Consider the following 11,885-nt stretch of genomic DNA (forward strand, 5'->3'; position numbering starts at 1 on the left):
ATTACAATAATATTGTTCATTAAAACGGATTTATGGACCTACACTAAGCAAAAGAACATTATGTACGTACTCTAATCTCAAGAACATTATGTATGTATGCGTTCATATGTACGTACATGTTTATATGTATGTACACGTTCGATTTTAGGTTTAATGAACCCGAAATTACCAGAATATCCTCGTCTTCTACCTCTAACATACGACTGAAAACCCTAATTTTCCCTGCCTCACTTTATTTTTTCACGACTTATGTCTATTTTTTTGGTTTCACTTGTGGGTTTTTTACTCAACTATTATAGATTTTCATCTCAACATCTGATTTCTAAATTAAAAACCTATAAAAAGTGAGTTGTATAGATTTTCGAACATATATCTAGCTCTTCCATGGATGAACCCAGAGGAAAGATTAACGAAACAGAGTAGGAAAAAGACGTTTGCTCCGGCCGACAAACAGAATACGATTGATGAATCTGCTACAAACGTTATTACATGAACACCATAGATCGGAAGAACAACAAACGTGTTTAGATCTACCTCCAATAAGTCTATCGCAACGCTAGACTGTCTTTGACAGCTCAAACAAATTCGTGTTATTCTGGTAAGACTTTACAGCTGTCAAAAATGCTTACTAAATCTACCACGGACAAGAAACCTACCATCACACTCCGAAAACTATTTCAAAAAAACAAACAAGTATACCAAAAATATCTGAAACGAGAGAAGGCTGTCGAATAAATCTGTCGCAACAGGCCATTAGTCTACCATAAATATCTTTTGGGTCATATTGACTGTTGAAGGTGTACATCAGATATTTTTGGTACACTTAGTTTTTGATACACATATACGTCCACCGATAAGTGTACCAACACTACAACTAAGTGTACCATCTACGTCGACGGCAAAGTGTACCAGCACTACAACTAAGTGTACCAAAAATATCTGACGTACACCTTTAATCAGTCCACGTGTATAAATCTACCATCAAAGGATCGGTAGACTTAGTCCCAACTTCCAATGTTTTTTTTTTTCTAATGGCACTAGCCGTAATTACGTTTTTTCCCAACACTAGTTTCAGGGGTAGTATAGGTACAATGGGTTAGTCTAGTAATAACAAACAATTGTATGTTACTTTTGTAATAAGGAAGCTTTTATGCAATATTTTAGTAACTCACCCTATTTTTAAATTGGGTTAAACCTATGAATCTGTCAAATTCTAATAGATCGGATCTAATCAAGCTGTAAGTTCTTTTACCATTTTTTTTTGTTCTTTTTTTGATTTTGGTGACACACAAGATCTAGGACACTCGTTCCAAGACTATTCCAAGTCATTGCTTTTATAAAAGTTAATTTAAACGTCTAAAATATTATTAAAATTATTTTAAAAGTTTATAGTATTAGTGAAATTCTTTTAAAGTTTAAAAATGTTACTGAGTGATATTTTGAAAATTTAAAATGTAATTGTCCCTATAATAAAATGAGGAATATGTTGTTAATCAAATATATATATATGGGTCTCCTCATCTAACAGTTTCATCGGCAATTTTTATGTTATACTTTTTTCTTTATCTCCTACTTTTAGAAATAAAAATTCTTTAAATACAGTAATTCGACTATTAGAATTGTAAAACATCAACCAACAATTAAAAAAACAAAATTTAAAAAGGGTAAAAAAATGTCTAAGAGTCTAATGGTAATCACAAAAAAATAATGCAAGTAAATTCAGTTTTTAATATGTATTTTAATATGTTTGAAAATCCTAAAATGAGTGTTGTGTAATATAACAATTTAATATAGTCCCACATAATTTTTAATATTTTCAATGATGGGAAGTTTTTTTAGTCACCATCTTTGCGACCGATCCCATGAGTTCGAGTCCACTATGTCACGTTATCCCACTTAGTAGGGACCAATATTTTAAAATTGTATCAAGAATGACTGGAAAGGTAGAAACTAGACCAGATAAAATTTGCTCTGGCTATGAATAACACCTTGTCGATTATATGTTGACAAAAAAAAAATCAATGATAAATGGAAATAAGGCCGGAATATGATTTGTGGCAACATTTTCATTTTGTTGGATGAAAAGGGATTTTGTTTCATATAACAATATTGGCCATGCTGGATTGTGGAGAATCACTATCCGTGAAGATGGAGGCATATCAAAGGCACTTCAAACGTTTGGACCGAACAAAATAAAATTTAATTATACAGAGGTAAAGTGAATCGTTAAAAAAGCAAACAATAGTAAAAAATGGTACATCAATACTCCATTGTATAAAATTTATAAAAGTTAAATGTTTTATTTATGAAATCATTCACAAAACATAAAAAATTAAGGCAAGTTAATTCAAGAGTGATGGAGAGATAATGTTTAGTACTATAATGTTTAGTATGTTTATTAGTTGGTGTTTACGGTTTAGAATTTAGTTATTTTGTAAAGATATTATTGAAAATAGATTATAAGAGAAGATATTTCTTTTAAAATTATATGTTATTAAGTATAACTTTTAGATGATGAAAGTAAAATTAATATATAGAACAACATAAAATTATCTATCAAAGTAATTATATAGTAAGGTTTTATAATTTTTTTTTAGACTACTTATCAGTTTTTTTTCAAAAAAAAAAACAAGAGTGTAAAATAAATCCAAATTAAATTGATTTTGCGGTAACTTAAACAATGGTCCTATTATTATAGTAACATATTATTTAAATATTTTCAACAATATTGTGTACTTTAATTTTTTTTCCTCTATCTCAAAAAGACTCTTTTATGAAGCATCATATAACAAATATATATTAAAATATTATAGTTAAACTGTAATATTATAAAAATTAATTTTTAATAACATATAGTAACAATTACATGTATATTTTATATATAATTAAATAGAAACTTCATTATTCATTAATCCACACCTTTCTAGTTTATAATATGTTTTTCCAAATTAAAAGACAAGACAAAGATATAAGAGCAATATGTTGTTAATCAAATATATATGGGTCTCCTCATCTAACAGTTTTGTCGGCAATTCTGACGTTATACCTTTTCTTTATCTCCTATCTTTAGAATTAAAAATTCTCTAAATACAGCAATATGACGATTAGAAATATCAAACATCAATCAACAAAATAAAACTAAACTAAAAAAAAGTATAGAAAAATGTCTAAGAGTTTAATGGTAGTTTGTTTCAACATCTTCTTGATGATATTCTCGTTGATTTCCACAGGTAATGGACATAATTCTTTAAACATCTCTCAAAAACTTCAATTCTTTGTATTTGGTGTATATTTTACTTCATGAAACTTACAACCTTTACCATCTAATACAAGTTTTTTTTTTAAGTATACATGCTCAATGCTAACAATACATATATATCTATATATACAACATGCTTAATGCAAACAAGTAAGATATTTAGTTTTTGGTGTATAATTATAATCTACAAAACCAAAGAATATATTTTTATTTTACTTTTTAAAAAAATCTATATATAATAGCAAACCCAATTTTTTGTGTGAATTTTAATCCAACAGATGAGATTAGTTATATTATACCATATAACATTTAAAATTATTAATGATCCCAACAGTTGCAAGTTTTTTTCTTCAAATAATTGTGTCTCTTCGTCGTACCCCCATCTTTCAAAAATCGCACCTATTAATTTTTGCATCTCTTTGCCATCTTTCAAAAATCGCACATATTAATTTTTGCACCTTTTTGTTTCACACCTCTATGTTTTACACTTTTATATTTTATGCATCTTTGTTTATTATATATAAACTTTTATGGACTACAAAAACAAGTTTCGAATTTATTGTTTTCAGAGTATTTTTAAAAGTTACAAGTTAATAAATAAAATAAAAGAATTGTTTTATTGGAGTGTTTTTTAATTAACCTGCATCAATCTTCAATTTAACGTATTTTTATATTTGTGTTGCCTTGTAATAGATATAGATAGATTTATGAAACTCAACTAACCAATGACAAAAGCTTATGAATGAACCTGTTAGTGTCTACTTATGAACTTGTTCTTGCTCATTTCTGTTAATAATTTCTGTTCTTGCTCATTTTTAATCTTTAGAAAGGGTCAAAAATATAAAAGTTTTGCAGCAATAGTTTACTTGTGAGAAATCAAATTACCACATGGAAACAAAATTTTAAACAATGCTGAATCTTCTAGCAAATGTACTATTTTTATGAAGGAAAAATAATTATGCATTTAAAATCCCAGTATCTTTTAAGTAAAATATGAGTGGTTGGGAGAAAAAAAGTATCAATAAGGTAAGAATACACTTGGTTATTGATAAATCAATTTTTATTCGATTAGGAAAAACATTGGGAGCGAAATTGCCACGTCAATATTAATTCTGTCCAGGAAACCGAAGCAAAGAGGCACCCCCAGGGATATGTAATAAACGAAACGCCACCGAATTGTGCAAGGAGGTCTGTGTCCGTGAATATTTTTTTATACATGGACGCTGCATTGTTAAGAACAAAGTCAAATTTTGCAACTGCTTCAAATATAACTGCCGACCCGGCAGTCCAGGACGGCCGCCGTGACTCCAATAACACACGGAATAAATATTTTTCTACATTTTAATTTAAATAATACTATAATAACTAATAAGGAGAATAATTATACTCGGGAGTCGGGAGTATAATAACAACAATATATCTAGGACACGTAAAATTTCTTTTAGATTAATAAATTAAATGTTTTGTTCTATTTTAAAGTCGTTGTATTTTTATTGGAAAAAGAAATTTATTCTGTAAATTGAACTTTGAAAATGCGTATCTAACTATTATGAGAAGCCCAAATTAACATAACATTGATGTGAGAAAAGAACAAGAATTCAGGTCCTAATTAATCAATCAATCAATCAATGTGTAAATCAAATGCATGATCCTTAAAAGTGAGAACCCAAAAATTCTTTGTAGTTATTCATTTCATAGCATACAACAAAAGTCAACAAAACAAAGACAAAGGACAATACATTTTCTATCAATGTAAAGATCGAGTCATCATCATCTATAGCCTTTTTGTTACACACTCTCTTCCTTACAAGGATCATCAATTCATCACAACTCATCCTTGCCACTATCACCCTCGATCTTCTCATCAGCTTTCTTGGTCGAGATCACCGGTTCAGGCGTTGCTGGTTTCTCAAGTTTAAATGGGATTGATGCATGCTCCTTCAGGAATTTGTACATTTCCACTACTGTTCTGTCAACATCCACTGTGATCTACTTTTACTTTTATTTTTTACCAAGCAACAATTATAACAACTTCAATGCTGAGTAAAAAAATCTAAAAAATTGCAGGTTTTATTTAAGAAACATAGTCTGATATAGTGAAAAGGCTTTGCTAACCGGATCAAAGCTCTTGTTTCCACCGGGGAAGAACAAGTTGTTGGGAACCCATCAGCCTGAACAAAAGAGATTCAGAAGAAAACAAAATCAGATCTCTGTGTCTTATATCACCAAAAAGCTTTTTCGTTAATTTGGCTCTTACTCACCTTTGCTCTAGGATGCTCAGTGCTGGTACTGTAACGCCCCAAACCGCATCCGTCACTCGTCCGAACAAACCGCGGAAACAGCCCGGGTGAGCGTTACATAGGAAAACTGCCCGTAATCTAGCTGAGGTTCCACCAACAAATTAAGATCCCCAACCGGGTCGCCGGCAGCCACCTATCCGCTGCGTACGTCCCTTAGGCTTTGCAACCCACAAAACGCATGCGGCGTTGTGCTGGTCCGGACTAGACCGTACCATTCCACTTGTCCGATTATATGTAAAATAACACGATTTATTACATATATACTTGCAAGGTTCACAATCAATAAAATCATTCAAGAAAGCAGTTGGATCCATTCATATAAAGCATCAAGATCATGAAACACGGATTTGCAACACAACACGAAAACACCCTATCCAGTTTCTAAATCCAACTCTACCCACTTACTTTCCCTGCAAGAAAAACAATGGAGGAAGGGAGTGAGTAATCTAGGATTACTCAGTGAGTTGGGCAACTATCTAACATGCTAACTCCACTAACATGCTAACTCATCTCATCCAACTACCCCAAACACCCCAAACAAAGCACACAATGCAAAAGCGTAACAAGCAAGCAATCAATCAACAAGCAATCAAGCAAGCAATCAATCAAGCAAGCAATCAAACAAACAATCTAGACAACAATCAAGACATTGACTCTTCTAGATTTTCCCTTTCAAACTTGTCCTCCATGCTACTTCACCCGCAATCACTGCCAGGTGGAACTGCTAGCGGTGCATCAACTCACTTGATCACCCTAGACTTTTCATGCAATAGGACCATCAAACGGATATCCACATCAATGCTTGAGTCCTACCCTGAACCAACACACATCCTAAGGAAATCACTTCCTAGGAACAACAACACATCCTAGGGCCCCTCGATCCTCTGTCCCATCCCATCCATACACTACGCGTTGAAACCACAAAGGTAACCAACCGGAAAACCAAAGCCTCCACGTTGAAACGACAAAGGTAACCAACCGGAGGACCAAAACTTCCGCGTTGAAACCACACATGTAACCAACCGGACTCACACAAAGCCGCATCGTCATGCGGTTTGGGCTAGTAGCTAGCTAGACACCGAAAAATTATCCTGCCATGAGATCCCTCTGGATTAGTGATAACATCATTATTTTACTCATATTAGCTATAGTTTTCATATGCATTTAGGAATGAGTTTGATAAGATTTCAGGTATAAAAGGTCTATTATCAAGTATTTCAGATTTCAACAAGGTTTTACAGGTTTTATAGCAATTTAGACCAAAAGGGAAGGAAAATACGTTTTAGGAAAGTTTCAGAGCTTTATAGTACGGGTACCTTATGAAGAGCTTCCAGAACTCAAAATATATCATGCTTGGTGTCTATGGAAATCTGGAAGAGTCATCTTTCTCCTCGAAGTAAAACCAAGTCAATCCATCCAGCCATCCGAAAGTTATGCCTATTTTACCGAGACGTGTTATAAACCGACGTAAGAAGAACCGACATACCGATGGGCTTTTATCCAAGGCCCGACCAGCGACCATCACTGCGGCCTAGTCCAAGCCTCCTCCACGGTCCATAAGCCTATTTATCTGCCCCTTGTCCAGCACTTAAGAAGAGAAGACATTTCTACCTTTACAAAACCCTAACCCTAAACAAAACCCTACAAATACTCTTAAGACCTAGGGTTTTGAGGTGTGCTTCCTTTGTGCCTCTAAGTTCTTCATCCACGCCACCAGCAGCCGACATAGAGACGATCAGAGACTCCTTTACCGCCATTGAAGCTCGTTCTCTCTCACCTCCTCTTAGAAGCCATTGCCGAAGACACCAAATCTCTACTATTCTTTATTTCTTTCATACTACTTTGCTTTTGGGATCAAGTTACTTTTGTGATAAATAGAGAAGTTTACTTTGAACCCCCTTTTGTTTACTGATTCGTTTTTGATGCTGTTCCATATAATATCAATGTCGTTTCTTAGCATCATGAGCGAGTAGTTTTATTTGTTGGGTTCTATGGGGTGATTCAAGGGAAATTCATGGTTCGCTTCAATTAGGTTGTTAGATCTTATTTTCGGTTTTATATTAGAGTTCTTGTAATACATCTTTATCTTAATGCTTATGCTTGAATTGATCACCAAGTACTGATCTAGAGAACGGGAGCGCTAACCGCATTATCATACTTCTCCGAACTAGTGTTATACCGAAACATTGCTCGCAACCTGCGTAAGTTGAGTTGCGAAGTTTGGTGAATGTATCAAACTTGTTCAACTAGCTGGTTGACATGGGTCGTTGCCTGCGAAAGTTGAGTAACGGAGCATGAAGACTTTGGACTTTCATTCTATGAGAATAGCTTGTTAGTTCATTAGTGTTTCGTAGTTGAGAACCTAGACCGAAAATTAGTATTTACTTGTTAGATCTTACACTTAATATTGCTTAGAACCATGAAAACTCTAAGATGACTCCCAAAACACCCAACGCCTTAGTCGTATAGTTTTAAACCATATTATTTTATTTGCAATAGTTATTAGGAAAACCAAAACCCCAATCTCTTCTTTAGTCTTAGCCATAGTTCTTTCTCTTATAATTCAATTTGTGTTTGCTATTACTCTCTGTGGGATCGATCCTAAAATACTACATTGATTAACTGTGCACTTTCAGTCATTGTGTAGTCTTTTCAAGTAAAAGATTTGGAGTGAAATTCTAAACAAATCAAAGCTTTCTGGCGCCATTGCCGGGGAGTAACTAGCTGCCCATTGAATTTGATAAGAACTTTCGTCTAAGATACTTAGAATTTTTATCTTTGAATTTTTCAGATTTAGTTTTAATTTTCTTGTTTTTCGATAACCTCTATTTTCCCTTTTAGTTTTTGTTTTTGGATTTTGTAGTGCTTGACTAGGAGTCAACCCTCCGGAACTGTATCTCCAATTCAAGACATTGATTGACTAGAACGTGAGCTTAGGAAACTTCGAAAACAACAACTCATGGCCAAAGAAAGGGACCAAGACCAAGGTTTCCTTAACCTCGACCAACCGCTGATACCTCCTGCCCTCAACGAGCAAGGAGAACCAATTCTCGCACAAGGTGATAACCCCAACCTTGTAGCCGCTGATCCGCAACTCGACCCTGAAGTTGGCCGAGACAACCTACAAGCTCCTCGTGATGCTAACCCTCTAGGCGTTGGAGACAACCTCGATGTTCCTCCTCACCAGCCTGCTCTTGTCATTAATCCACCACTACCTCAAGTTGGCGGATGACAACGTGTTTATGTGCACCCTCTAAGACGTGCCGCACCTAACCGTACCATAACCGATTATGATGCTCCTAACCAATTTGTTCAAGACCGCGCTGCTATCCGTATCACTCATCCTCCAAGACGTGACTACGAGATTAAACCTCAAATTGTTGGTTTGGTGAAACAAAATCAGTTCCATGGCCTTACTACTGAACATCCGATGGACCACATTGATCTTTTTGAAGAAAACTGCTCTACAACAAGAACCTATGGAATTCCCGAAGATTACTTGAAGTGTAAGATTTTTCCTTTCTCTCTAGCCGACAAGGCTCATAGATGGTTAAAGTCTCTACCTCCTGGATCGATCACTAGCTGGGAAGGATGCAAGTCAGCCTTTCTTAGCCACTTCTACACCAAATCTAGATCCAACTCTCTTCGCAACAAGCTGCAAAGTTTTCAACAAGGATCAGTCGAAAATTTTTATGAAGCATGGGAACGTTTCAAGGACTATGAACGTGACTGCCCTCATCATGGTTTTGCTCAAGGTAACCTCTTAAGTACTTTTTATGGAGGACTACACCATAAATATCAGCTTTCACTCGACATGGCCAGCAATGGAGATTTCACTACAAAGACTGTTCAAGAAGGACGAGCTCTCATTGACAACCTTGCCGCAAGTATTAGCAACACTTGCACCGATTTTGATAGAACCATCCGTTCTAATAATTCTGATGCTAAGGAGATTGCCGACCTCAAGAACATGATGAACCAACTTCTAAGAAACCAACAACATGGAGTAAACTCTTGTGAGACTATTAACATTGGAAACATGGAGCCTTTCCAAGAAGATTCTTATGACCAAGAAGAAGAAGTCAACTATGTTGGTGCTCAAGGATACTACCACAACCGAGGGTACAACAACAACTTTAGGAACACTTCTAACCTTTCTTATAGGAACCCAAATGTGGAAAATCTCCAAGATCAAAACTATACTCAGCAAGCTAACAGCTTTCAAAGCAACAACTTTGGTGGAAACAACAACAACAACTTTCAGCCGCGACCCTAATTCAACAACAACAAGCCGCCTTTCCAATACAGACCAACCCAGGCGCATACCACTCAAGCTGACGTTAATGCCGATACAAAGATGCAAGAACTCCTTGTTGCTTTTCAAAAGCAATCAAGAGACATCACTTCAAGGATGGATAACATCTATACCGAACTGAATGGGAAGTTTGAAAGCATTTCTATTTATGTCAAGAAGCTTGAAACTTAAGTTGCTCAAACCGCTAATGCTGTTCCACGCCAAGTTGGTGTACTTCCGGGAAAACCCGAAGAGAATCCTAAAGGATATTGCAATGCTATCTCAGCCGTACCAGCCCTTGGCTGCCGTGAAGCCAAGCCTATGATACCACTCTTTGACTCTTATGAAGATGTTATTCGTATGACATGTCCATTTGATGAAGAAACCGCAAGCCACTACCCCTTAAGGAGACTACCTAAAGCTGAAGACCCTGGACGTTTTGTTTGCTCATGCTCCATAACAGGCATTGAATTCTCTAACTCTCTTTGTGATTCTGGTGCTAATGTTAATGTTATGTCAAGAAGTGTAGCCGATACACTAGGATTGCGAGACATATCGCCATCCAACCTCAGTTTAGTCTTTGGAGACTCATCACAAAAGGTTCTTGACGGATTTGTTTGAGACCTACAACTTGTAATCGGAGACTGCATAGTTCATACCGATTTTCACATCCTAGATATGGAAGACAAGACCGAGACACCATTGATTTTAGGAAGACCATTCCTAGCTACTGTTGGAGCTATCATCGATCACAAGTCAAAGAGGACAACCTTTGCTAACATCAACAAGAAGAAGTCATATCCGACTATCTCCAAGCCGAAACCATGGCCAACCTACTCATTACATGAAGAGCCGATGGATCCTAACATCGACAAGATGAAGCAATTCGACCAAGATCAAGATCATAGTTCCTCCTGAGCTAAGCAACGAAAGCAAGGAACAAATCCAAGAAATGATAATGCATACTAAGGAAGTTCTTCTTCATGCAAAAGTTTTTGAAACTTTTGCAAAAGGACAACTTGTCATTGAAGCTGGAGCAGACTATCAAGATAGCAAAGGAGCCGAAGGAGCATTGATTCCCGAAGCTGACCTTCTCAAGCCTAACTTGGCCACCACCGTCTGAGCCAACGACGTTAAACAAGTGCACTTCTTGGGAGGCAACCCAAGCTAAGTAAGTATTTATTATTAGAATTTCTTTTCTTTTACTTTTAATATTTTTGCATTTTAGTTTCAGGTTTAAAATATATATATATATATATATATATATATATATAGAAAATAGAAAAACCAAAAAGAAGGAATAAGAAGTCCCAATGGATTGTCTACACAACTATGTCTAGTGGCAAGTACCACCTACTGACCGGCCACCTCCAATGTGAACGAAGCATGCCGAAGGCGACGGATCATCACCATCCTTGAGTGATTGATGCAGAGAGTCCCCACCAGCCATACAAGCCGTAGCCAATGCCATGTCCCATGTACCGCATAGGATGTACCACATACGTGTACCACATCCAACGTTAGCTGCTAATGTTTGTGACCGTACCTGCTGCTGACCGCGACCGATCATCCGTGTGCCGCGAGACAAATTCTAAACCACCACCATCCTCACCACCTACCATCACCATTCTTTTACTTAGGTATGTTTTAGTTACTTTTATTTTCTCATTTTTATTGATGGTTTTAGGTTTTTGTTTCAAGGAGAATGCTTTTAGAGATATATCAAACACAGTTTGAATGAACTTAGCTTAGTTCAAACTCGATGTCAAGCAACCCAAGGAAGTATAAACGGTTAGTCACCACACTTTCATTCCACAGCCAACTTCTAGACAATTTTTGGGCAACCATAAAACGTCTAAGAGTCGACACACATCATTCCATCAAGGTGACATTGTTCTTAAACCCTACACTTTTCCTTATGATTTTTAATCCTCATCTCTTTCTTTTTTCCCACCGAGGATGGTGTGATTTAACTCTGGGGGGAAGGATGTTCCATCCTATACTAATGCTACTTTCTATTTTGTTGACTTGA

The 11,885-nt window shown here is 35.8% G+C and overlaps 1 protein-coding gene across 1 annotated transcript in view; it reads right to left on the minus strand.

The window, feature by feature from the left end:
- Window positions 5,069-11,885, minus strand: part of LOC104712107 (protein disulfide isomerase-like 1-3) — a 47,478-nt gene continuing 40,661 nt past the window's right edge. The window contains exon 12 of the mRNA XM_010428928.2: window positions 5,069-5,248. Within this exon, the coding sequence (XP_010427230.1) occupies window positions 5,084-5,248 (165 nt within the window). The 3' untranslated portion in view covers window positions 5,069-5,083. The remainder of the gene's footprint in view (window positions 5,249-11,885) is intronic.

The sequence above is a fragment of the Camelina sativa genome, chromosome 9 (assembly GCF_000633955.1).
Source record: "Camelina sativa cultivar DH55 chromosome 9, Cs, whole genome shotgun sequence".
NCBI classification, from domain to species: Eukaryota; Viridiplantae; Streptophyta; class Magnoliopsida; order Brassicales; family Brassicaceae; genus Camelina; species Camelina sativa.